Here is a 26,564-nt window from a genome sequence, read left to right as displayed (position 1 = left end):
TGAGCAGAGTAGGTGCCAAGAGTGGGTATGTTTCCCTGGAAGGTCAGTGGTTATTAGGTGAAGGGGGGCCCATTCACCTGAGGGAGTCTCGGGGTTCTTGGGGGACATCCTTAAATTGTGTTGGCAGGGACGGTACGTGGAGTGGAATTGCAGACCTGAAACCAGGCAGTTGGCAGATTGGCACTCTTTGTCCTGATGGTCCCTTGACTCTGAATGCATCCGCACACCAACACATCCCTGTTTGGCTGCCTACATAGCACACCTTGTTGCAGCAATTGAATGGTAGATGTCAGAATGATTGGCAATGCTCCCAGAGGCCCTGCCTCTTTCCCTCGTACACCTGGTGCTCTTCCTCACACATGCATGTGTTTTCTCGCCCCAAGCCAGGTTGAGTGGCCCGAGATGGAAGACTGTTGGCAACAGGTTACCCATCGCATATTTCATGATACCCAGCCTCTTGAGATGAGTCTCGTGAATTCCCAGAGGCAACTGGACGAGTGGCCCCTGAGTGTGTAGATGGAACAACCATGGCAGTAAGTGACCTTTCTTTGAGGAAACCTAGTGGTTTGGCCCCAGGGATCTGGGCATGGGATTCACACCCTCACCTTCTGGGATTTCCCTGGGGCATTCAAGGTCGCAGGGCCTGAAACTTGGCTGCACCAAGGCTGCAATCTTTGCAGTCCCGAATGCTGACCTGATCAAGCTCCCTGACCGTCCTGGGATGGAGGTGATGCCTTTGCTCATGTAGCACCTAGAGCACACGTGCTTGGATCAATGATGACTCCCACAAATGCATTCCTTGGAAATCTGAACAAAATGAGTGAGCCACCCCTACCGTCTCCTCATCGGAACTGAGGTCCAGCACGTGTATCCCAGAGGGATCGAAGGGCCAGGGTCACATTCGTTTGCTCCCTGGGGCGTGAGCAGCCACAGTGTGCAAGCTGAGGGTGACAGCCTTGTGATGTGGAGGTGAGCCATGGGGGAAGGGGCTGCATCTCCCATGCTCGGTTTATGACTGGGAACCACGAATTGTCCCTCTTTGCATGAGCTATCCAGGTCTTTTGTCTCCCGGTATGGATGAGAGTGAGGGTAGCAGAGGAAGCAGAAGCCATTTGAGAGCATCTGGGCTACCACTGAATTTGTCAGGCCTCCGTGCGCCCACTGCCTGGTCCCTGGCGGATAGCACAGAGTTTTCACTCAGGATCAGAACAGGAGTTGTGGCCTTGGCCAGGCTTCTGTGTCATGTTCTTCTGGGGGGTGGGTTGCTGTGTAGTTTTCTCCTGATATTGAGAGAAGATCAGTGGGCAGAGTGTCCAGGAGGTGGGCCAAGCTGAGGGCCCCTCATCTGATTGTTTCTTTGGTTGGTGTGCATGGGCACTGATGTCGGGAGTCTGGGCCTGGAAATTGCATTAGAGTGTTTCTGTGAATAAAAATCGTGTGTCAAAGAAGGACTAGCACATTGCCCTGAGGTGGGTGGATGCTGGGGGAGAGCAAAGTTCGGAGATCTTGAAATGTACCTCAAATGGTGGTGGAACCCATGAATGGATGGGTGGGTGGATGGACCAGCTATTCAGTCAGAGTCCCTGAAGTCTGGGTTGCCTTCATATACAGTTGGAGTGAGTGTGGGGAAGGATCACAGTGGCAGATTCATATGTTCAAGGACCATCCAACAGTTGGCCTCTCCCATCATTGGTTTCCTTTGTGACAGGCTTCCGGAGCCAGTAGTGGTTCCCAACATGGCATTGTTTCTTGTCCTAACCTGGGGGCCAAGTGTGAACTATCCATTCCATGGAATTCTCCAGGCCAGAACACTGGAGTGGGTAGCCTTTCCCTTCTCCAGGGGATCTTCCCAACCTAGGGATTGAACGCAGGTCTTCCATATTGCCAGTGGATTCTTTACTATCTGAGCCACCTGGGAATCCCAAGAATACTGTAGTGGGTAGCTTATTCCTTCTCCAGTGGATCTTCCCAACCCAGGAATCAAACAACGGTCTCCTAAATTGAAGGTAGGTTCTTTACCAACTATCTATCAGGGAGGCCATGTATTAGGTAGAGGGGATATTTTCTCTCCATCCTGCCACATTCTCCCCTTGTGCATGGAATGATGCTGTGCCTCAGGACATCCCATTGTCATTTCTATACCTAACTCACCTATCCTTGCACAAGTTTAGTAGCTATTCCCCAAACTCAGAGGTTAGGATCCCATGGAAATAGGATTCAGATGCTCCTGTGAGTGTCTGCAGTTTTAAGGGCAGGGGAATCTGTCTGCTGTGGGGCTCATTTTGTTGTGCAGTCTTCTGGTTCAGCGAGGTTGTGCTTTTCTGCTTGCCTGGCCTCTGGCCAAGGTGTCATGATGTGTCATCATCTTGCCTCTTTACTGGTTTGTGTCATGACCTGGCTGGTAGTGTTAGAATGGTTGTGGTCGACCTGAGTCTTATGCTGTGTGTAGGTTCACAGCAGTTATGTTACTGCCTTAACAGAGAGCAAGGCAGCATGGCAAGTGACCCAGTTGCTGTAAAGGGTAGAGCCACAGCATCTTTGCACTTCAGGAAGTCTCCAATGGCCTGCATCTTTTCATATTGCCTAAGGAAGTCCTTCTAGCATGGTTTTGGTCAGGAAGCAAAGTATGCTCGTGTGTCCACTGGGCTAAGCGTAGATGTCCATCAGGGCCCCTCTGTTGCAGGGCTGAAAAGACATTTTTCATGGATGTGTTCCCTGTCAGGGGTCTTAATGTTGTGGAAGCACTCAGGTACCTTTTATCTTTCCCTGTGATGGGCAGTCCATTGTGAGCAGAGTTTGTGCCAAGAGCAGGTGTGTTTCCCTGGAAGGAGAGTGGCTGTTAGGCCAAGGAGCCCCAGTCTCCTGAGGGTGTCTCAGGAGTTCATAGAGGACATCCTTAAGCTGTGTTGGCCAGGACGGCATGAGGAATGGAATTTCAGGGCCCAAGACCAGGGATTTGGCAGATTGTCAGTCTTTGTCTTTCAGGCCCCTTGACTCTGAAGGTATCCATACACCAACGCATCATATTTGATGGCTGACACACCAGACCGAGGTGCACCAATTGAATGCTAGATGCAGGAATGAGGACAGCACTTCTGGAGGCCTTGCCTCTTTCCCCAGTAAGGCTGTTGCTCTTCCTCACTCATGTGTGTGTTTTCTCACCCCAAGCCAGTGCCCTTGAGTGGCCCAGGATGGAAGACTGTTTGCAACAGAGAACCCGTCGCATATTCCATGACAACTGTCCTGGCAAGACGAGGCATGCGAGCCCCCAGGGGCTTCTGGGCAATTGGTCCTTTGATGTACAGGTGGATCACCCATGGCGGTAAGCAGCCCTTCTTCGAGGAAACGTAGCAGCTTGGTCCCAGGGATTTGGGCATGGGATCTGTGCCCTCACCTTCTGGGGTTTCCCTGGGGTATGGAAAGTCCAAGGGCCCAAGGCTTGGCTATAGTTGCTGTCCCATGGCTGTAATCTGTGCAATCTTGAATGCTGACCTGATTGAGCTCCCTGACCTTCCTGGGATGGTGGTGCCTTTGCTCATGTAGCACCTAGAGCACACGTGCTTGGATCAATGATGACTCCCACAAATGCATTCCTTGGAAATCTGAACAAAATGAGTGAGCCACCCCTACCGTCTCCTCATCGGAACTGAGGTCCAGCACGTGTATCCCAGAGGGATCGAAGGGCCAGGGTCACATTCGTTTGCTCCCTGGGGCGTGAGCAGCCACAGTGTGCAAGCTGAGGGTGACAGCCTTGTGATGTGGAGGTGAGCCATGGGGGAAGGGGCTGCATCTCCCATGCTAGGGTTATGACTGGGAACCACGAATTGTCCCTCTTTGCATGAGCTATCCAGGTCTTTTGTTTCCTGGTGTGGATGAGAGTGAGGGTCGCAGAGGAAGCAGAAGCCATTTGAGAGCATCTGGGCTACCACTGAATTTGTCAGGCCTCCGTGCGCCCACTGCCTGGTCCCTGGCGGATAGCACAGAGTTTTCACTCAGGGTCAAAACAGGAGTTGTGGCCTTGGCCAGGCTTCTGTGTCATGTTCTTCTGGGGGGTGGGTTGCTGTGTAGTTTTCTCCTGATATTGAGAGAAGATCAGTGGGCAGAGTGTCCAGGAGGTGGGCCAAGCTGAGGGCCCCTCATCTGATTGTTTCTTTGGTTGGTGTGCATGGGCACTGATGTCGGGAGTCTGGGCCTGGAAATTGCATTAGAGTGTTTCTGTGAATAAAAATCGTGTGTCAAAGAAGGACTAGCACATTGCCCTGAGGTGGGTGGATGCTGGGGGAGAGCAAAGTTCGGAGATCTTGAAATGCACCTCGAATGGTGGTGGAACCCATGAATGGATGGGTGGGTGGATGGACCAGCTATTCAGTCAGAGTCCCTGAAGTCTGGGTTGCCTTCATATACAGTTGGAGTGAGTGTGGGGAAGGATTGCAGTGGCAGATTCATACGTTCATGAACCTTGAACACTTGGCCTCTCCCATGGTCGCTTTCCTTTGCAGCAGATGTCTGGAGCCTTCAGTTCTTGCCATCGTGACATTGTGTCTTGTTTTCTCTGGGGGCCAGTATGAGGCAGAGGGGATATTTTCTGTCCACCTCACCACGTTCTCATCATGTGCACAGCATAAAGATGTGCTTCCTGACCTCCCAGCGTTGTTTCTATACCCATCCCTCCTATTTTTTTCTGAATTAAGGAGCTCTGCCTGGCAATCCATGGGCAGAACCCTGTGAAAACAAGGGAATGGGCTGTCCCATGAGCAGCTGCAGTGCTGCTTAAGTGGAGGAGAGGCTGTCTGGCATGAGGCTCATTTTGTTACCTGCTGGTACAGCAATGCATTGCTCTCCTGCTTGCTTGATCTCTGGCCAGTGATGTCATGTGCACCCAGTTGTCATGCCTGTTTGCTGAGTCCTGTCATATTGTGGCTGGTGGTGTCAGGATGGTTGTGGACAACCTAAGTCTTGTGTCCGGGTTCAGAGCAGTGATGTTACTGGCTTACAAGGAACAAGGCAGCATGGCAAGTGACCTAGTTGCTGTTAGTGGAGCTCTGACATCTTTGTGTTCTGAAATGGTTCAATGGCCTATTACTTTTCATGTTGTCCAAGGAAGAGCTTGTAGTATTGATTTCAGCCAGGAAGCAAGTATGCACGTGTGTCAGCTGGGCTGAGTGCAGGTATCCAATGGGGCCCCTTTGTCATGGGACTTAAATTGCCATTTTTCATCAATAGGCTCCCTGTCGGAGAAGGGCCTTATTTTCTTAGAAACCCTCAGAAACTTTTTTCCTTTCCCATGCTGGCATGCTCTTTGTGAGCAGACTAGGTGCCTAGAGTGGTGTGTTTCTCTGGAACAGCAGTGGCTATTAGACCAAGGGGTCCCTGTTCCACTGAGGGCATCTTGGGGATTCATGGAGGACATCGTTAAGCTGTGTTGGTGGGAATGGCATAGGGGAGAGAAAGACCAGGGAGTTGGCAGATTGCTGCTCTTTGTCCTGATGGTCCCTTGAATCTGAAGCAATCTACATGCCAACACATTCATGTTTGGCTTGTGACATACCAGATTGAGGTGCAGCAATTGAATGGTAGATGCAAGTACGAGGGCAATGCTCCTAGGGGCCTTGCCTGTTTCCCCCGTATGCCTGTCTCTGTTCCTCAAGCTTGCATGTGTTTCCTTGCCTCAAGCCAGATTGAGTGGCCCGGGATGGAAGACCATTGGCATTGGGGGACCCGTCACATATTCCATGACTCCCAACCTGGAAAGTTGAGGCCTACGAGCCGCCACTGGACACGCGACCCGTGGTGGTACAGGTGGAACACCAATGGCTGTAAGTGCCCTTCTTTGCATAAAGCTGGTGGTTTGGCCATAGGGCTCTGTGTGTGGTGTCTGCTTGTTCACCTTTGTACTTTCCATGGGGCACGCAAGGTCCCAGGGCCCACAGGCTTGGCTGTGGCTCCCGCCTCTTGGCTGGGATCCGTGCAGCTCCAGCTGCTGATGTGATTGAGCCTGCTGGCCTTCCCAACGGAGGTCCTGACTCTGCTCACTCAGCATCTGAGCACACGCACTTGGATGGATGATAACCCCACAAAGGCAGCCTGGAAGATCTGACAAAACGAGCCACCAATCCTTACCATATTCTCTCTGGAACTAAGGTCCAGCCTGTGGCTCCCAGAGGGATGGAATGGCCGGGGTCACATTGCCTTTGCTCCCGGGGGCATCAGCGGCAACAGTGTGGAAGCTGAGAGTGACAACCTTGTGGTGTGTAGGCGAGCCATGGGGAGAAGGGCCTGTGTCTCCCATCCTCAGGGGACGACTGGAGACCATGTGTTGTCTCTGGTGGCACGAGACTAGCCAGAGCTGTTGTCTTTTGCTGTGGGTGAAAGTGCCATGGCAGAGAAAGTGAAAGCCATTTTTAGGCCTCTGGGCTGACATTGTATTCATTAGGCCTCTGCCTGCCCATTGCCTAGTCCCCTGGAGAAAACAAATTGTTTTTGTTCAGATTCAGAACAGGAGATGTGGCCTCAGCCAGACTTCACTTTCATGTTTACCTGGGGAATAGGATGCTACATACTTTTCTTCTGATATTTGAAGAAGTAAATGAGTATAGTGTCTGGGAGTTTGGGCAAGCTGATGGACCCTTGTATTGTTTCTTTCATTTCATGTGTGAGTGTGCACTGGTGTTGGGAGGCTGAATCTGAAGGTGCCTTAGTGCCTTTCCAAAGAAATCAGAATCCTGTGTTGATGGGAAGGTCCAGCATGTTTCCCTGATGCGGGTGGATGGCAGGAAGTGAGGAAAGCTTGAACAGCAGGAAATATGCCCAGAATGGTGGTTGAACCCATGGGTGAGTAAGCAGATGAATGGATAAGTTTTTCAGTCAGGTTTCATGGACTCTGTGTTTCCTTCAGGTGCATTTGGAGTGAGTATCAGGAAGGACAACAGTGGCCGATTTATGGACCATCCAACAGTTTTCCTCTCCCATAATCGGTTTCCTTTGTGGTGGAACTCCAGATCCACAAGTGGTTGGTATCGTGTCTTGTCTTGTTCTGGTGGCCAATTATGAGGCAAAGGGGATGTTTTCTGTCCATCTCTCCATTTTCTCCCTGTGTGCATGGCATCCACGTGGTGCCTCGGGACATCCACGTGTCATTTCTATATCCAGCCCGCCTATCCTTTCCCAAGTTTAGGAGTTTTTCCTGGAATTCAGTGGGCTGGACTCGGTAAAAACAGAGGAGTCAGTTTCCCACATAAGCGGGTGCTGTCTTAAGGACAGAAGAGGCTTTCTGGCCCAGGGGCCTTTTTGTTTTGTGGCCTGCTGGTGCAGCAACACTGTGGTCTCTTGCATTTCTAGCCTCAAGCCAGAGACATCATCGTGGGTTCAGCAGCCACAGCTGTTTCTGGATTCTGTCATGGCATGGCTTGTGCTGTCAGGATGGTCATGGATCACCTGGGTCTTGTGTTGTCTCCGGGGCCACTGTAGTGATGTTATTGCCTTAAAAAGTGCAATATATCATGATGAGTAACTTAAGTGCTGTAAAGTGTGGAGCCCCACATCTTTGCATTTCAGAATGGTTCCAATGGCTTGTAGCTTTTTGTGTTTTTCAAGCTGAATGCTTGTAGCATGGCTGTAGTCCAGGAAGCAGCCACACTTGTGTGCCACTCAGATTGTTCATAGCTGTACTATGGAGCCCCTTTGTTGCACAGCCCAAGAACTAGTTTCATGGATAATCTCCCTGTCAAAGGAGGGCCTTATTCTTGTGCAAGCTCTCAAATACCTTTGTTCCTTCCCTGTGGTGCTGAGACCATTGTGAGCAGAGTAGGTGCCAAGAGTGTGTTTGTTTTCCTGGAGGGACAGTGGTAGTTCAGACAAGGTAGCCTCCTTCCCCTGAGGGTGAGCTGGGGTTTCTTGGAAGTTATCTTTACACTGTATTGTCAGTGACGGTAAGAGGAGTGGAGTTGCAGAGTCTAAGACCACTGAGTTGACAGAACATTGGCACTTCGTCCTGCTGGCCCCTTGACACTGAATTTTTCCCTGTGGCAATGTGCTCATTTTTGGCTTCTGACACACCAAACAGAGTTGCAGCAATTGAGTCATAGACGCAGTATGAATCTCAACTCTCATGTGAGCATTGCCTCTGTCTGCTATGTGCCTGTTGCTATTCCTCAAGCCTGCAGATATTTTCTTGCCTCAAGTTAATTTGAGTCACCAACTTGGAATACCATTGCAACAGGTGACCCTTTGCATATTCTGTGACACTTGGCTTGTGGAGGTGAAGCCAGGTGAAATTAGTGAGCCCCCATATCTGAGTGGACATACAGCCCATGGGTTTACAGGTGGAACACCCACGGTTGTAAGTGGCAGTTCTTTCCCAAAGCCTAGTGGTTTGTCTACAGGCCTCTGGGTGCCAGGGTTATACCCTTATCTTCTGTTCTTACTCTCTGGCATTCAAGGTCCCATGGCCTGAGGCTTGACTACAATTCCTACCCTTGTCTTGGCTCTGGGCGGTCCTGGATGCTGCTGTGATTGAGCTCGCCTACAGTCCTAAGGTAGAAGCCACAACTTTCCACATCCAGTGTCTGAGCACATGGTAGGATTGTGTTGACCCCCACAAATGCATTCCTTGGGAATCTGAACAAAATGCATGAGCAGTCCCTATGGTCTCCTCATTGGAATTAAGTTCCAGTGTGTGGTTCCCATAGGGAAAATAGAGAGAATGCTATGTTGCATTTGCTTCCTTGTGCTTCAGCAGCTTCACTATGTAAGTTGAGGGTGACAACTTTCTCATGGGAAGAGGAGCCATTGGGAAAGGGACCTGGGACTCCCATCTTCCTTGGATGGCTACAGACAGCATGTCTGGTCTGGGTTTATGAGCCCAGTCAGGATTGTGGTCTCCAGCTGTGGGTGAGAGTGAGATAGCAGAGGATGCAGGAGTTGTTTGAGAGCCTTTGGGCTGCCACTGTGTTCATGCCTCCACTCAGTTGTTGCCTTGTCTCTTGGAGGAAACCATAATCTTTACCCTCAGAGTCAGGACAGGAGTCCTTGCCTAAATTGGTCTTCTATGTCATGTTCTACTGGAGAGAAAGGACACAGAGTAAGTTTCTCCTGATGATTGGAGGACATCAGTCACTGTCCCCAGCATGTTGTCCAAGCCTTTGTCCTCTTTTTGGGTAGTGTTCCCCTTGTATGTGAGTGAACATGAGTTTTGGGAGGGTGGATCTGGAAAATGTATTGAGGTAATATTCTGTGTTAATGGGAGAGTCTGGCACATTGGCTCTGAGGCAGGTATATTTTGGGGCAATTGAAAGGTGAGAGGGTGGTTAATGTGTTTGGAATGGTTGATGAACCCATGGCTGGATTGATGAGTGGAGGTATCAGCAAGTCTAGAGTGCTCCCTGAACTCTTGTGGTTGCCTTCAGTGCATTTGTACTCAGTGTCTGGAAGGCCTGGGGAAACAGATTCAGGGACTATCCCCTATTTGACCTTTCTTTGATTAACTTCCTTCACTTTGTGTCTTCATGGGGGTGAGTGTTTGTCATGGTAGCATTGTATCATATCTTGGCCTGTTTGCTGATTATGAGGCATGAGGTGTGTATTTTCTCCCCATCTGGCTACATTTTCTCTGTGTTGACCTTGTGAAGTTGTTCCTTAGGCCATCCTAAAATTTTTTTATATCCAGTTCTCCTAACCTTTCCTAAAGGTTGGAGTTCTTCCCAGAGGTCATTGGGTGGGACCTTGTAAGAACAGGAGAGTTGGCTGCTAAGGAGAGATTGCAGGATTTGGGGCAGGAGAGTCTGTCTGGGGATGGGTCATCTTGATATGCCACCAGCTGGTGCAGTGAGCTTGTTGTCCCTGGCGTGCTTGGCCTTAGTCCAGAGAATCAGTGAGGATTGTGGTCACAACTGTTTGTTGGGTTTTCTCATGGCGTGGCTGTGGGTGTCACATTGTTCCTGGAGGACCTAGGTCTCAGTATGTCTCTGAGTTATGGCTGCGATATCCCTGGCTAAAGAAATTTCAAAGCCTCATGGTGAGTGTCCCAGTTGATGTAAAGTGTCTAGCTCTGTAACTTTGGGTTTTGGAGTAGCTTTGCATGTTTTCCAAGTTAAGGGCCTCTGTCTTGGCTGTAGACCAGGAAGTAAGTGCACTCTTGAGTCCCCCAGAGTCAGTGCCTGTGTGCCTCAGAGACTCTTTCTTGTGGGGCCCAAGGAGTCACTTTTCACTGTGGACCTCACTTTCAGACAAGTGCCGTTTTCTCATGTAAGCTCCCAGTTTCCTTGTTGCCCTGTTGGCAGGTCCATTGTGAGCAAAGTTAGGTGCCAAGATTGAGTGTTTCCCTGGAGTGTCAGTGACTGTTAGGTTGGCAGGGTAGGCCCAGTTTTCCTGGGTATGTCAAGAGGTTCAAAAATTACACCTTTAAAGTGTGTCAGCAGGCACAGTATTCAGGAGTGCCCAAAACCAGGGATGTGATGGACCAGTGCCTTTCTTTGGCCTGATAGTTACCAACTCTGAAAGTGTCCTTGCCCCAGTGCATTCACATTTGACTCCTGCCACACAGACAAGGGGCAGGATGTGAAACAGAGGCAAGATAGAGCCCAGTATTCCAGGTGGCATTGGCCCTTTCTCCTGTGCACCTATGCATGTTCTTCAAGTGTGTATGTAAATTCTTGCTTCAACTCAGGTGGAGTCCCCAGGGAACAAAACCATCAGTGTGGTATCCTTCCCATATTCCAGGTGAGGTCAGGCAAAGGAACCCCTGGAGGCATGTTGGCATACAGCCCAAGGGGTAATGGTGGAATGTTCATGGTGGTAAGTGGCACTTCTTCGTGGGAACCTAGTGGTTTGGCCTGGACCTCTGTGAGCTGGGGCTGCACCCTCATATTCTGGGCTTTCCCTGGAACATGTGAGCTCTGATGGCCTGAGGCTTGACTGCACTATCTCCCCCATGATTGGGTTCTGATGGGTCCTCAGTGCTGACCCTGGCCATCTCAGGGTGGAAGCCGTAGATCCAGAATCTGATCACATGCTTAAATTGATGATGACTCCAAAAAAAGGCATACCTTGGGAATCTAAATAAAATGAGTGTGAAAAGCCTCTACTGTCTCCTCATCAGAACTGGTGTCCTGAATGTGGCTCCCACAGGGAACGTAGATACGGTGTCACATTGCATTTGCCTCATTGGCTATCAGCAGCCATTTTGTGCAAGTTGAGGGTGATGACTTTCTTGTGGGGAGAGGAGATTTTGGAAAAAAGTCTGGGACTCCCATCCCTGGGGGATGGCTAGGGACAGTGTGCCATGCTGCTGCTGCTAAGTCGCTTCAGTTGTGTCCGACTCTGTGCGACCCCATAGATGGCAGCCCACCAGGCTCCCCTGTCCCTGGGATTCTCCAGGCAAGAATACTGGAGTGGGTTGCCGTTTCCTTCTCCAGTGCATGAAAGTGAAAATTGAAAGTGAAGTTGCTCAGTGGTGTCCAACTCCTAGTGACCCCATGGACTGCAGCCTACCAGGCTCTTCCATCCATGGGATTTTCCAGGCAAGAGTACTGGAGTGGGTTGCCATTGCCTTCTCCCCAGTGTGTGTGCCATCCCTGGATGCATAAGGGTAGCCAGGGCTGTGTTCTTCTTCCACGGGTGAGAGTTCAGGTGGTAAAGGCAGTGGGAGCTTTTTAGGGCCTCTGGCCTGCCATGGAGTTCTTCAGGCCTCTTCCAGGTTATTGCCTTGTCCCTGGAGGATACCTAAGTCTTTACACACAGGGTCAGAGCAGGAGCCCTGCATAGACTGGGCTTCTCTGTCATGTTCTATGTGGAGATGGGATGAATGTTAGAAGATTCTTCCTGATGATCTTAGGAAATCAACAGACCACCATCTCTGGGATGTAGGCCAAGCTGACAGCCCCTCCTCAGATCACAAACCCCTTGTGTGTGTGTGGCGGGGCAGGGTGTTGGTGGGGGACAGCCACTGGGCTTGAGAGGTTGGGCCTGGAAAATGTCTAACAGAATTTTTGAGGAAATAAAAATTCTATGTAGAGGAGAGGGTCTGGCACTTTGCCCTGAGGTGGGCAGATACTAGGAACAGAGAATGGCAAAGGGAGTGGGAAATGCACTAGGAATTGTGCATGAACCCCTGCACAGTTGGCAAGTCCATAGGGTTCCTTGAACTCTTTGGGTTGCCTTCAGGTGCATTTTGAGCCAGTTTCAGGAGGCACTGAGGGTGCAGGTTCATGTACCCATCCCCCAGTTGGCTTCTCCTTTGATTGACTTGCTTTGTGGTGGATCTTTGTGGCAGCAAGTGGTTGGCATCAAGGCATTGTATCAGGTCTTGGCATGGAGGCCAATTATGAGGCGGGGTGTTTGTTTTATCTGCGTCTGGCCAGGTTCTCCCTGTGTTGACAATGTAAAGATGTTCCTCAGGACATTATAGGGTCATTTCTATACCCAGCCCACCTAGCCTTCTCTGAGGTTTGGAGCTCTTCCTGGAGGTCATTAGGCTCGATCCTGTGGAAACAGGGGAGTCAGCTTCCAAGGAGAGGCTGTATGGTATGGGGGTCATTTTATCATGCCACCAGATGGTGCATCAAACCTATGGTCCCTGGAATGCCAGGCCTCAGGCCAGAGAAGTCATGGTGGATTCAGAGCTTGCCGCTGTTTGCTGGGTTGTGTTGTGTACTGGCTGTGGGTGTTACGTTGGTCCTTGAGGACCTGGGTCTCATGGTGTCTCTGGGGTTGGCAGTGATATTCCTGGTTTATGAATTTGCAAGGTTCTGTAGTTTTGGTGACTGTGGATGTCACCATGGTCCTAGAAGAGGTCTTGGTTTGCTAAAGTATGGGCACTGATGGGACAGGCTCTCGAAAGTGCAAGACTGCGCATCAATTTACTCAGTTGTTTTAGGTGTCTCGCCTTACAACTTTGGGCATTGGATAGGTTCCGTTTCCTTTCTGTCTCTGTGTGGTCCAAGTGAAGGACTTTTATCTTTGCTTTAGGTTCAGAAGCAATCTTGTTCTGAGAACTTACCTAGTTAACGTAGCCATCCCCAGGTTGTGTATAGACTTTCTATGGTATATCATTGTACATTTTCTTTTCTTATTTTTATGTGGCTCATTGAACATTTTTATTTTAATAAAATAAAGATTCTGTAAATCAGTATTATGAATTTTTTAATTTATTCATCTTTTTATTTTCCTACTTGTTTCCTTCACTATTTGTCATATGTGTTATATTTTGATATAGTAGCCACTGTTTTCAGTCAAGTGCTTTATAAAACATTTTCAGAGCCCTGCTTTCTCATTTTTAATTGGTGTGCTGCAAGAATTTAAAACAACTTTTTATATTGATCTATCCTTTATTGACCCTTATTTGTGTTGTGTGTGACCTTATAATATCACACTTCATGTTTTTGTTTTTACTCTTATTTTTTTAGTTGTTTAATTGACCTTTTTAAACCAAGAATTTTTGCCAATTTAAATATTTTTTTCTCCTTCCTTTTATTTTTTTTTAAATTTTCTTTCTTTCTTTTTTTTTTTGAGAGTTCTTTTTTTTAACTTTTTTGTTTTTTATTGGAGGCTAATTATTTTACAATATTATATTGGTTGGCTTTGCCATACATTGACATGAATCTGCCCCGGGTGTTCATGAGTTCCTGCTCCTGAACCCCCCTCACACCTTCCTCCTCCCTTTGTCCTCCCTCTGGGTCATCCCCGCACACAAGCCCCGAGCATCCTGTAACATGCATCGAACTTGGACTGGTGATTCATTTCACATAACAACATACATGTTTCAATGCCATTCTCCCAAATCATCCCACCCTAACCCTCTCCCACAGAGTCCCAAAGACTGTTCTATACATCTCTGTCTCCTTTGCTGTCTCGTATACAGGGTTATCATTTGTATCTTTCTAAATTCCATATATATGCGTTAGTAAACTGTATTGGTGTTTTTCTTTCTGGCTTACTTCACTCTGTATAATAGGCTCCAGTTTCATCCATCTCATTAGAACTGATTCAAATGCATTCTTTTTAATGGCTGAGTTATACTCCATTGTGTAAATGCACCAAAGCTATCTTATCCATTCGTCTGCAGATGGACATCTAGGTTGAGTGTCCTGGCTATTATAAACAGTGCTGCAATGAACATTGGAGTACATGTCTCTCTTTCAATTCTGGTTTCCTCACTATGTATGCCTAGGAGTGCGATTGCTGGGTCATATGGCAGTTTTATTTCGTTTTTTGAGGAATCTCCACACTATTCTCCTTAGTAGCTGTACTAGTTTTCATTCCCACCAACAGTGTAAGAGGGTTTCCTTCTCTCCACACCCTCTCCAGCATTTATTGCATGTAGACTTTTGGATAACAGCCATTCTGACTGGTGTGCAATAGTATCTCATTGTGGTTTTGATTTGCATTTCTCTGATTATGAGGGATGTTGAGCATTTTTTCATGTGTTAGCCATCTTTATGTCTTCTTTGGAGAAATGTCTGTTTAGTTCTTTGGCCCATTTTTTGATTGGGTCATTTATTTTTCTGGAATTGAGCTGCAGGAGCTGCTTGTATATTTTGGAGATTAATCCTTTCTCAGTTGCTTCATTTGCTATTATTTTCTCCCATTCTGAAGGCTGTTTTTTCACCTGACTTATAGTTTCCTTTGCTATGCAGAAGCTTTTGATTTTAATTAGGTCCCATTTGTTTATTTTTGCTTTTATTTCCAATATTCTGGGAGGTGGGTCTTGGAGGATCCTGCTGTGATTTATGTCGGAGAGTGTTTTGCCTACGTTCTCCTCTAGGAGTTTTATAGTTTCTGGTCTTACATTTAGCTCTCTAATCCATTTTGAGTTTATTTTGGTGTACGGTGTTAGGGAGTATTCTAGTTTCATTCTTTTACAAGTGGCTGACCAGTTTTCCCAGCACCACTTGTTAAAGAGACTATCTTTTCTCCATTTTATATTCTTGCCTCCCTTGTCAAAGATAAGGTGTCCATAGGTGTTTGGATTTATCTCTGGACTTTCTAGTTTGTTCCATTGACCTATATTTCTATCTTTATGCCAGTACCATACTGTCATGATGACTCTGGCAGGTTAATTACCCAGTTCCATTCTTCTTCCTCAAGATTGCTTTGGCTATTCGAGGTTTCTTTGTATTTCCATAAAAATTGTGAGATTATTTGTTCTAGTTCTGTGAAAAATATCGTTGGTAGCTTGATAGGGATTGCATTGAATATATAAATTACTTTGGGTAGTATACTCATTTTTACAATATTTATTCTTCCAATCCACAAACTCGGTATATTTCTCCATCTATTAGTGTCCTCTTTGATTACTTTCACTATTGTTTTATAGCTTTCTATGTATAAGTCTTTTGTTTCCTTAGGTAAATATATTCCTAAGTATTTAATTCTTTTCGTTGCAACAGTGAATGGAATAGTTTCCTTAATTTTTATTTCTATTTTCTCATTATTAGTGTATAGGAATGCAAGGGATTTCTGTGTGTTGATTTTATATCCTGCAACTTTACTGTATTCATTGATTAGCTCTAGTAGTTTTCTGGTAGAGTCTCTAGGGTTTTCTGTGTAGAGGATCATGTCATCAGCGAACAGTGAAAGTTTTACTTCTTCTTTTCCAATTTGTATTCTTTTTATGTCTTTCTGCTCTGATTGCTGTAGCCAAAACTTCCAGAACTATGTCGAATAGTAGTGGTGAGAGTGGGCACCCTTGTCTTGTTCCTGACTTTAGGGGAAATGCTTTCAGTTTTTCACCGTTGAGGATAATGTTTGCTGTGGGTTTGTCATATATAGCTTTTATTATGTTGAGATATGTCCCTTTTATTCCCACTTTCTGGAGGGTTTTTATCATAAATGGATGTTGAATTTTGTTGAAGGCTTTCTCTGCATCTATTGAGATACTCACATGATTTTTATTTTTCAGTTTGTTAATGTGCTGTATTACATTGATTAATTTGCGGATATTGAAGAATTCTTGCATTCCTGGGATAAAGCCCACTTGGTCATGATGTATGATCTTCTTAATGTGTTGTTGGATTCTGATTGCTAGAATTTTGTTCAGTATTTTTGCATCTATGTTCATCAGTGATATTGGCCTGTAGTTTTCTTTTATTGTGGGGTCTTTACCAGGTTTTGGGATTAGGGTGATGAATTAGATTTAAGGGACTAGATCTGATAGATAGAGTGCCTGATGAACTCTGGATGGAGGTCATCACATTGTACAGGAGACAGGGACCAAGACCATCCCCATGGAAAAGAAATGCAAAAAAGCAAAATGGCTGTCTGAGGAGGCCTTACAAATAGCTGTGAAAAGAAGAGAAGCGAAAAGCAAAGGAGAAAAGAAAAGATATAAGCATCTGAATGCAGAGTTCCAAAGAATAGCAAGGAGAGATAAGAAAGCCTTCCTCAGTCATCAATGCAAAGAAATAGAGGAAAACAACAGAATAGGAAACACAAGAGATCTCTTCAAGAAAATTAGAGATTCCAAGGGAACATTTCATGCAAAGATGGGCTCGATAAAGGACAGAAATGGTATGGACCTAACAGAAGCAGAAGATATTAAGAAGAGGTGTCAAGAATACACAGAAGAACTGTACAAAAAAGATCTTCACGACCAAGATAGTCACGATAACATGATCACTGACCTAGAGCCAGACATCTTGGAATGTGAAGTCAAGTGGGCCTTAGAGAGCATCACTACGAACAAAGCTAGTGGAGGTGATGGAATTCCAGTTGAGCTCTTTCAAATCCTGAAAGATGATGCTGTGAAAGTGCTGCACTCAATATGCCAGCAAATTTGGAAAACTCAGCAGTGGCCACAGGACTGGAAAAGGTCAGTCTTCATTCCAATCCCAAAGAAAGGCAATGCCAAAGAATGCTCAAACTACTGCACAATTGCACTCATCTCACATGCTAGTCAAGTAATGCTCAAAATTCTCCAAGCCAGGCTTCAGCAATATGTGAACCGTGAACTCCCAGAAGTTCAAGCAGGTTTTAGAAAAGGCAGAGGAACGAGAGATCAAATTGCCAACATCCGCTGGATCATGGAGAAAAGCAAGAGAGTTCCAGAAAAACATCTATTTCTGCTTCATTGACTATGCCAAAGCCTTTGACTGTGTGGATCACAATAAACTGTGGAACATTCTGAAAGAGATGGGAATACCAGACGACCTGACTTGCCTCTTGAGAAACCTGTATGCAGGTCAGGAAGCAACAGTCTGAACTGCACATGGAACAACAGACTGGTTCCAAATAGGAAAAGGAGTACATCAAGGCTGTATATTGTCACCTTGCTTATTTAATTTATATGCACAGTACATCATGAGGAATGCTGGGCTGGAAGAAGCACAAGCTGGAATCAAGATTGCTGGGAGAAATATCAATAAACTCAGATATGCAGATGACACCAACCTTATGGCAGAAAGTGAAGAAGAACTCAAAAGCCTCTTGATGAAAGTGAAAGAGGAGAGTGAAAAGGTTGGCTTGAAGCTAAACATTCAGAAAACAAAGATCATGGCATCTGGTCCCATCACTCCATGGGAAATAGATGGAAAACAGTGGAAACAGTGTCAGACTTTATTTTTTTGGGCTCCAAAATCACTGCAGATGCTGATTGCAGCCATGAAATTAAAAGACGCTTACTCCTTGGAAGGAAAGTTGTGACCAATCTAGATAGTATATTAAAAAGCAGAGACATTTCTTTGCCAACAAAGGTCCGTCTAGTCAAGGCTATGGTTTTTCCCGTCGTCATGTATGGATGTGAGAGTTGGACTGTGAAGAAAGCTGATCGCCGACGAATTGATGCTTTTGAACTGTGGTGTTGGAGAAGACTCTTGAGAGACCCTTGTACTGTAAAGAGATCCAACCAGTCCATTCTAAAGGAGATCAATCCTGGGTGTTCATTGGAAGGACTGATGCTAAAGCTGAAACTCCAATACTTTGGCCACCTCATGCGACGAGTTGACTCACTGGAAAAGACTCTCATGCTGGGAAAGGTTGGGGGCGGGAGGAGAAGGGGACGACAGAGTATGAGATGGCTGGATGGCATCACTGACTCTGTGGACATGAGTTTGAGTGAACTCCGGGGGTTGGTGATGGACAGGGGGGCCTGGCATGCTGTGATTCATGGGACCGCAGAGAGTCGGACACGACTGAGCGACTGAACTGAACTGAACTGGCCTCATAGAATCAGTTTGGAAGTTTCCTTTCCTCAGCAATTTTCTGGAAGAGTTTGAGCAGAATAGGTGTTAGCTCTCCTCTAAATTTTTGGTAGAATTCAGCTGAGAAGCCATCTGGACCTGGGCTTTTGTTTGCTGGAAGATTTTTGATTATAGCCTCTATTTCCGTGCTTGTGATGGGTCTGTTCAGATTTTCTATTTCTTCCTGGTTCAGTTTTGGAAAGTTGTACTTTTCTAGGAGTTTGTCCATTTCTTCCAGGTTATTCATTTTATTGCCATATAATTGCTGCTAGTATTCTCTAATAATCGTTTGTATTTCTGTGTTGTCGGTTGTGATCTCTCCATTTTCATTTCTAATTTTATTGATTTGGTTCTTCTCCCTTTCTTTCTTGATGAGTCTGGCTAGTGGTTTGTCAATTTTATTTACCTTCTCAAAGAACCAGTTTTTGGCTTTGTTGATTTTTTGCTATGGTCTCTTTTGTTTCTTTGCATTTATCTGCCCTAATTTTTATGATTTCTTTCCTTCTACTGCCCCTGGGCTTCTTCATTTCTTCCTTTTCTAGTTTCTTTAGATGTAGAGTTAGGTTATTTATTTGACTTTTTTCTTGTTTCTTGAGGTGTGCCTGTATTGCTATGAACTTTTTCCCCCTTAGCACTGCTTTTACAGTCGCCCAGAGGTTTTGGGTTGTTGTGTTTTCCTTTTCCTTCATTTCTATGCATATTTTGATTTCTCCTTTGATTTCTTCTATGATTTGTTCGTTATTCAGCAGCGTGTTGTTCAGCCTCCATATGTTGGCATTTTTAATAGTTTTTCTCCTGTAATTGAGATCTAATCTTACTGCATTGTGGTCAGAAAAGATGCTTGGAGTGATTTCAATATTTTTGAATTTACCAAGGCTAGATTTATGGCCCAGGATGTGATCTATCCTGGAAAAGTTTCCGTGTGCGCTTGAGAAAATGGTGAAATTCATTGTTTTGGGGTGAAATGTCCTATAGACATCTATTAGGTCTAACTGGTCTATTGTATCATTTAAAGTTTGTGTTTCCTTGTTAATTTTCTGTTTAGTTGATCTATCCATAGATGTAAGTGGGGTATTAAAATCTCCTACTATTATTGCATTGTTGTTAATTTCCCCTTTCATACTTGTTAATAATTGTCTTACATATTGAGGTGCTCCTATGTTGGGTGCATAAATATTTATAATTGTTATATCTTCTTCTTGGATTGAGCCTTTGATCATTATGTAGTTTCCTTCTTTGTGTCTTTTCACAGCCTTTGTTTTAAAGTCTATTTTATCTGATATGAGTATTGCTACTCCTGCTTTCTTTTGGTCTCTGTTTGCATGGAATATCTTTTTCCAGCCCTTCACTTTCAGTCTGTATGTGTCCCTCAATTTGAGGTGGGTCTCTTGTAGACAACATATATGGGGGTCTTGCTTTTTTATCCATTCAGCCAGCCTTTGTCTTTTGGTTGCGGCATTCAACCCATTTACGTTTAAGGTAATTATTGATAAGTATGATCCCGTTGTCATTTTCTTTATTGCTTTGGGTTCGAGTTTACACACTCATTCTGTGTTTCCTGTCTAGAGAAGGTCCTTTAGCATTTGTTGGAGAGCTGGTTTGGTGATGCTGAATTCTCTCAGCTTTTGCTTGTCTGTAAAGCTTTTGATCTCTCCTTCATATTTGAATGAGATCCTTGCTGCGTATAGTAATCTGGGCTGTAGGTTATTTTCTTTCATCACTTTGAGTATGTCTTTCCATTCCCTCCTGGCCTGAAGAGTTTCTGTTGAAAGATCAGCTGTTATCCTTATGGGAATCTCTTTGTGTGTTATTTGCTGCTTTTCCATTGCTGCTTTTAATATTTGTTCTTTGTGTTTGATCTTTGTTAATTTGATTAATATGTGTCTTGGAGTATTTCGCCTTGGGCTTATCCTGTTGGGGACTCTCTGGGTTTCTTGGACTTGGGTGATTATTTCTTTCCCCATTTTAGGGAAGTTTTCAACTATTATCTCCTCAAGTATTCTCTCATGGTCTTTCTTTTTGTCTTCTTCTTCTGGGACTCCTATGATTCGAATGTTGGAGCGTTTAACATTGTCCCAGAGGTCTCTAATATTGTCCTTATTTCTTTTAATTCGTTTTTCTTTTTTCCTCTCTGTTTCATTTAATTCTACAATTCTATCTTCTAGTTCGCTTATCCTGTCTTCTTCCTTTGTTATTCTACTATTTGTTCCTTCCAGAGTGTTTCTGATCTCATCTGTTGCATTCTTCATTGTATATTGACTCTTTTTTATTTCCTCTAAGTCCTTATTAAACCTTTCTTCCATCTTCTCAATCCTTTTCTCCAGGTTATTTATCTGTAACTCCATTTTGCTTTGAAGATTTTGAATCATTTTCACCACCAAAATTCGAAATTCTTTATCAGGTAGATTCCCTATATCTTCCTCTTTTGTTTGTGTTGGTGGGCATTTATCTTGTTCCTTTACTTGCTGGGTATTTTTCTGCCTCTTCCTCTTGTTTATATTGCTTTGCTTGGGGTGGCCTTTCCTTCTTCTGGCAGTTTGTGGAGTGTTCTTTATTATGTAGTTTCCTCGCTGTGTGTGGGGTTGGACGGGTGACTTGTCAAGTTTCCCTGGTTAGGGAAGCTTGTGTCTGTGTTCTGGTGGGTGGAGCTGGATTTCTTCTCTCTGGAGTGCAATGAAGTGTCCAGTAGTGAGTTATGATATGTCAGTGGGTTTGGAGTGACTTTGGGCAGCCTGTATATTGAAGCTCAGGGCTATTTTCCTGTGTTGCTGGAGACTTTGCGTGGTATGTCTTGCTCTGGAACTTGTTGACCCTTGGGTGGTGCTTGGTTTTAGTGTACGTATGGAGACGTTTGATGAGCTCCTATCGATTAATGTTCCCTGGAGTCAGGAGTTCTCTGGTGTTCTCAGGATTCGGGCTTAAGCCTCTTGCCTCTGGTTTTTGGTCTTATTCTTGGAGTAGCCTCTAGACTACTCTATCTGTCATTTTCAAGGTGGTTCCCTTTGTTTTAGCTTCTGTTTGCTGGTCTCTTCAGGGTCTAATTTCCGCCCTGACACTAGGGTGCGGGTGGACACTTTTTAAAGGCTCGGTTGTTCAGTCCTGTTCTGGGAAGGGAGGAACACTGCAGACAAATATCTCTGGCATCTGTGGGGAGTGCTCGCAGAGTCTCGGCCACACTGGGTTTGCCCCCACTCACAGCGTGTGTGTTGTCCCAGTCTACACTGCACAGGCTCTAGGTTGCTCTGCCAGGAACTGTCCGAGGCCGGCGCTGGGTTGTATGCACTTCCCAGGTCTGAGCGGCTCAAGTTCAGGTTCTCGGGTACTCCACAAAGGCCCAGACCTGGTTGGGCCTGCGTTTTGTGCCTTCCCGGTCGGAGCAGCTCAGGTGACCAGGGGTTTGGCGAGCACGGTCCCTGCGACATATCGCCTCCCCAGTCCCTGCCACTTGGTTTTCTGAGTGTACAACCGGCGCACCTTCTCAGGCAGATATCGACCGGCCCGAGCCCAAGAAGTCTGATTAGCAACGAAGCCTGCCTGCAGTTTGGTATTGGATGCCTTTCTGGGGCCGCGGTTGCCCGCTCCATCTCTGGCTGCCCTCACTGCCTGTCTTGGTGGGGGATGGGGGATGAGCCAACCGCAGCTGGCTCGCTCTGCGCAGTCCTTTTTTCTGTGAGCGGGGCTGGCGGAGTCTTCTGTTAGAGCTTTCCGCCTTTTCTTTGGGAAGCTATCCCAGTCTGCTTTGCTATCCCCAGTTCTCTGAGATTGTTCTTGCGGTATTCAAGCCCAGTCCTCTCTCTAAGCAGTTCAGCTGGCTCCTCCCTGCCCAGCCCCCGCTTGCTAATGGTGTATGCAGGCATCTGTGCTGCTTCTCTGCTGGGAGTTACTGTTTGGCATGTAATTTGTGGGTTTTAAAAAGATCTTAAAAAAAAAAAAGGGTTATGTGAACTTTACTCCATGTTCAAATGTTCTTTTGATGAATTTGTGGGGGAGAGAGTGGTCTCGCCATCCTATTCCTCCGCCGTCTTGTTCCTTCCGATCCTAAAAGCTAGTCTAAAGATTTTCAAGACTTAAGTGAGAATACCTGCAGTGTAGGGATTCCTAGGCCAGTTGATCAGTGAAATTGTTACCAAAAAATTTCACTTTTGCTCTATTTTTATAAACTTAGAACACACTTGATTTCTTATGAAAGAATTATATTTGTTTCACCTTGAGAAGTGAAATGATGGAGAATATCTGACTAAATCTTCCATTCAAACCTCATATTTCATTGGAGACTCACACTGGTAAGCATTTTGTCCTGAGAATACTGACATTAGAGTGTTGTAACATTCAAATGATAATAAAACTCTGGCCAAGCCAGTTAACTGATACTAGATCATTGACTGTGATGACACAGTCTCCATCATTTAAAACTGCTAATTGTTGTGGCTGAGGGTGTTGGAATCCTCAGTGCTCAGTTTACTGTCCTGCTACAAATGTACCTGCATTGGTGATGAGTTCAAAGTGAGTCTCAGAGGAATCTGAATAAAATGACTTGACAAAATTACTTCTGTGAGGTGAGGTCCAGCATAAGGGACTATACTAGGCTATGGAGGGAGTTCAGTTGGTCAAGTAGTATCAATAGTGGCTATCATGTTTAAAGTTAACGAATAACTTCTACAAATTTTACAGTTGCCTATAAACATCTGATTTGGTGGCAGAAAATACTGGACAGTATTTGCTCTGATGGAGGGTAGAGATTAACGTAATGTTGGAATAACATCAGAAACATTTTAGGAGACAAATGCATTATTTTATTTCAAATGAGGGTACATTTGTGAACTCTTCCATTTTGTGTCTAGTAGACCAGTGGACACATTTACCTCTTATCTTTCCACATTTTACTTTGTTCTTTCATGTAGCATGGATCTAGTACTGAGTTTCATATGAAAGAGAAGTGATGTAAAGGTCAGGATTGAAAATAAGTTAGCCTTTTCATCTTTGATGTTTGTTCTCAAGCTGGTAAACATTTTGTCCCGAAAATACTCCATTCTTCTTAAAGGTAATATAATATTGAGGTCAATATTAGAGGTCAATAACGGTAAGTCTTTGACTCCTCTGGTCAGCCTTGGAGCCTTGGGAAGTATATGGTCTCCAAGAGTGAATATGGTAGGTCAGTGTGTCTATGGGTGATGAACTCCTGCATACCTGGTCTGTTGTTTAACTGAGGTTTGAAATACCCCCTTTAGTAATGTACCTATATTGATGACTGTAATATTTGATCTCAGAAAATCTGAACAAAATGAGTGACCTAATCAATTCTGTGAAACTGAGGACCAGAACCCACCTTGTGCAAAATATATGGAGGGAGAATTGAGTTTTTTCATCTATGAGGTATCAGTAGGTATTTGAAAGTTCACCAATGTGCATGTGTTTGATAAACTGAATTAGGCAGAGGTGTGTACTTCTACAGTGTTAGGATAATATTGAAACTCTCTTGAGTGCTCATGTGGCAGCATTAGACTCCAGAGAACCAGCACATGAGTGCTGAAACTGTGGGGTGCAGTCACGCCTACACATGTCCGTCTGAGCTGCTGGAATCTTCTGAGTGACAGTCTCTTTAGGGCAAACAGATGGTCAAAATTCAAGGAGATTATAGGTTTTTATTCCTCACTTGTATATTAAATGAAGCAATTACATAGAAATTGAAGCAGATACTGTATTTTGGAATATCTTCATAGTATTTTTAATTTGCTTGCCAACTCTGTGTTAAGTTTTCAACTGTCATTTAGTTGTATCTCTCTTTTTTCTCCCATTATGTGAGGAAGCAGTTTCACATACATTTGATTGCTGCTTCAATTATATGCTGTATTAAACATTTTTAGATGTGAAATCATAATAAAATTCTTGCATTTTTATGTATATATATATATGTATATATCAGACTTCTGTCCTCAATGTGTTTCATATGTGTATAAGAGAGATTCTAGTTGTAATGCATGGTTCTGAGGCATGTGTACTGGGAGACTTTGAACTAATCTCTTGTAAAACTTAATCTGTATACTGCCATGCTCTGAAGAATGAGTGTAACTGTTCTGCTGTCCAGTTGTCCAGTGACTATCTATGGTGAATATTGCATAAACTTTTATCATTATATTAAGAAGATTTTCTTTCTCAGTCTCCCAAATCTTTCCTTGTGCTTTATAGATTGGAAGTGATGTTTAATGGAAGGTACATTTTGTTGCTTGGAATTCTTACCAACACACCAGGGAAGTACTGTTTTGTCATTGGTAACAGCTTTTCCATCTGGGAATGGCAAAACAATATATTCCAGAAATACAACCCAATTTTCAATCAAATTTTTGCAGGATTGTTTTTATTATTGTTTTTAAGAAATCAGGAGTTCACATGACTTTATGAAGACTCCATTAATTCAAATACTGTGAGGCATTAATAATATGGTGAGTTATTCATGTTTTCTGTCTCTTTTATTTCAATAATGTTTGCTCTTTCTTTGCTTGGAATAAAACTTTAAAATACCTAAGTAAACCCCAGGAGATGAGGAAACTCTAGGAGATGGTAAAGGACAGGGAAGTCTGGCATGCTGCAGTCCATGGAGTCGCAAAGAGTCAGACTTGACTGAGCAACGGAACAACAAGCACACGGAGAACCATTCCCTCTTTTGTTTGGTTGATCAATGGTCATTATCACTCCCCATCTTTATGTGTATTTACTCTGTTACTACCATTCAAGATGGACCAGGAGCATGGTTTCATATGAATGAGTTTATTCCCTTGAGATCTGACATGAAGGAGAGCTTCACGAACAGTTCTACCTTTCATCCTGAAGGGTTAGTAGGAATTTTTCATGCTGGTAAGCACTTTGTCCTGAAGATACTGACATTCCTCTCAGGGAGTATAATGGGAGTGTCATCGTCCAATGACACTGGGGCTCTGACTATGCTAGTCAGCCTTGGGGTAACCGTTGATGCTGGTCTCCATGGTTGAACAGTGTGACCCAGTGTGTCCCAAGGAAGACAGAGTCCTGAGAGCTCAGTGTCTACTACACGTTTCATTCTAAAGTTTCCTTTCATAAGTGCACCTGGAAAATGGCAACTTTTCAAATGAACCTCATTGGAATCAGAACAAAATGAGTGACAGAATTGCTTATGTGAGCTAAGGTGCAGTCCACAGGCCATGCTAGGCAAAAACGTGGAGGGATATTCAGTTTGCTCAGCAGGTGCTGTACCCTAAACAGGGACTATGATATTGGGAAACTAAGATGCTGACATGTGCTAGAGGAGCTGAACTGTACAGTGGTTGATCAACAACCAATTTGGGATGATATGATTAACTCTGGATACTTGGCTGCCAGCATCTACAAACCTGTAGTAAATAAACTCTGGGTAATCACTACTTGAACAATGAGTTCCATGAGAAATCTTTGTAACTACACTTGAACCATTCACACATTTGTCTGAGCTGCCAAAATATTCTGAGTGATTATTGATGTCTTCATTGTGGTTGGATTGTCAAAATTCAAGGTTATGAACTTCTGCTTTTCATTTTCTGTTAAGTAGAACAGGTATATGTAAATTGAAAAGTTTGCAATCCCATGAACTGTAGCCTGCCAGGCTCCTCTATCTGTGGGATTCTCCAGGCAAGAATACTGGAGTGGGAAGCCATTCCCTTCTCCAGGGGATCTTCTTGACTCAGGGATTGAACTCAGGTCTCCTGCATTATAGGCGAATTCCTTACCATCTGAGACAGGGAAACCCAACTGAAAGTAGGTATATGAAATCTCCACAGCATCTTTTAATTTCTTGCCAACATAGTCACTAGAATTAGAACAGTTGTTTCTTTGTTTTTCGTTTTTCTTATAAACTGAGCAAGCAATTTCATATATTTTGAATGTTGGCTTCAACTACATGCTGCATTAAACATTTTTAGATGTGAAAGGATTATACTTCAAATTAGATTTTTTGCATGAATTTCATTGGCCACTTTCATATATCTCATTGGGTTTCATATGTGTTTAAAGATATATCTTAGTTTTAATAATTTTTCAGCAAATGTGCTGGGAAAATTTGGAGACAAATGTCTTAGAAAAATTATGTCTTTTCTACTGTGATCAAGTTGTAAACATAATTTTCTTGTCATCTTATGATCAAGGAATATCTATTACGAATTCTTACAACTTCTCGTAGATGAATATGCCATTAAAAAACTTTGTTTTGCAGCTTCTCTAATTTCATGTGTACTTTCTATATTGGATGTGACATTAGAATTCCATAAATATCATCACCACACCAATAAAGTACTGATTTTGTCACTTATGCTAGCTCTCTTAACTGAGAAGTAACAAAACAATGCACTCCTAGGGTAACAGCCAATTTTAGTAAATTTGTTCTTTGTA

General features: G+C 44.5%; 1 protein-coding gene and 4 non-coding genes across 44 annotated transcripts in view; all 5 read left to right on the top strand.

Annotated features, from left to right (window-relative positions):
- LOC129550201 (uncharacterized) overlaps window positions 1-26,564 on the top strand; it is a 137,260-nt gene that overhangs the window by 94,578 nt on the left and 16,118 nt on the right. For 31 of the 40 annotated variants that reach the window (XM_088829747.1, XM_088829750.1, XM_088829749.1 and 28 more), the window contains 4 exons: window positions 384-533; window positions 3,173-3,322; window positions 5,674-5,816; window positions 6,896-7,009. In XM_088829747.1, the coding sequence (XP_088685873.1) occupies window positions 517-533; window positions 3,173-3,322; window positions 5,674-5,816; window positions 6,896-7,009 (424 nt within the window). In that variant the 5' untranslated portion in view covers window positions 384-516. Of the gene's footprint in view, window positions 1-383; window positions 534-3,168; window positions 3,323-3,342; window positions 3,765-5,673; window positions 5,817-6,895; window positions 7,010-26,564 lie in introns of those variants that run through there. The other 9 variants (XR_016035682.1, XR_016035681.1, XM_088829762.1 and 6 more) reach the window with 6 other exon arrangements.
- Window positions 769-860, top strand: LOC129550760 (small nucleolar RNA SNORD116). Its single transcript, XR_008684899.1, has one exon. It is a non-coding gene; the product is annotated as a small nucleolar RNA SNORD116 (small nucleolar RNA).
- Window positions 3,564-3,655, top strand: LOC129550761 (small nucleolar RNA SNORD116). The gene has a single exon (XR_008684900.1). It is a non-coding gene; the product is annotated as a small nucleolar RNA SNORD116 (small nucleolar RNA).
- Window positions 8,579-8,669, top strand: LOC129550766 (small nucleolar RNA SNORD116). Its single transcript, XR_008684905.1, has one exon. It is a non-coding gene; the product is annotated as a small nucleolar RNA SNORD116 (small nucleolar RNA).
- LOC129550767 (small nucleolar RNA SNORD116) lies at window positions 11,012-11,106 on the top strand. The gene has a single exon (XR_008684906.1). It is a non-coding gene; the product is annotated as a small nucleolar RNA SNORD116 (small nucleolar RNA).

This window comes from Moschus berezovskii, chromosome 21 (assembly GCF_049115385.1).
Source record: "Moschus berezovskii isolate FMDL1 chromosome 21, NW_MosBer_1.0, whole genome shotgun sequence".
NCBI classification, from domain to species: domain Eukaryota; kingdom Metazoa; phylum Chordata; class Mammalia; order Artiodactyla; family Moschidae; genus Moschus; species Moschus berezovskii.
Note: the sequence above shows the minus strand (reverse complement) of the source record. Positions and strands in the feature narration are given on the sequence as shown.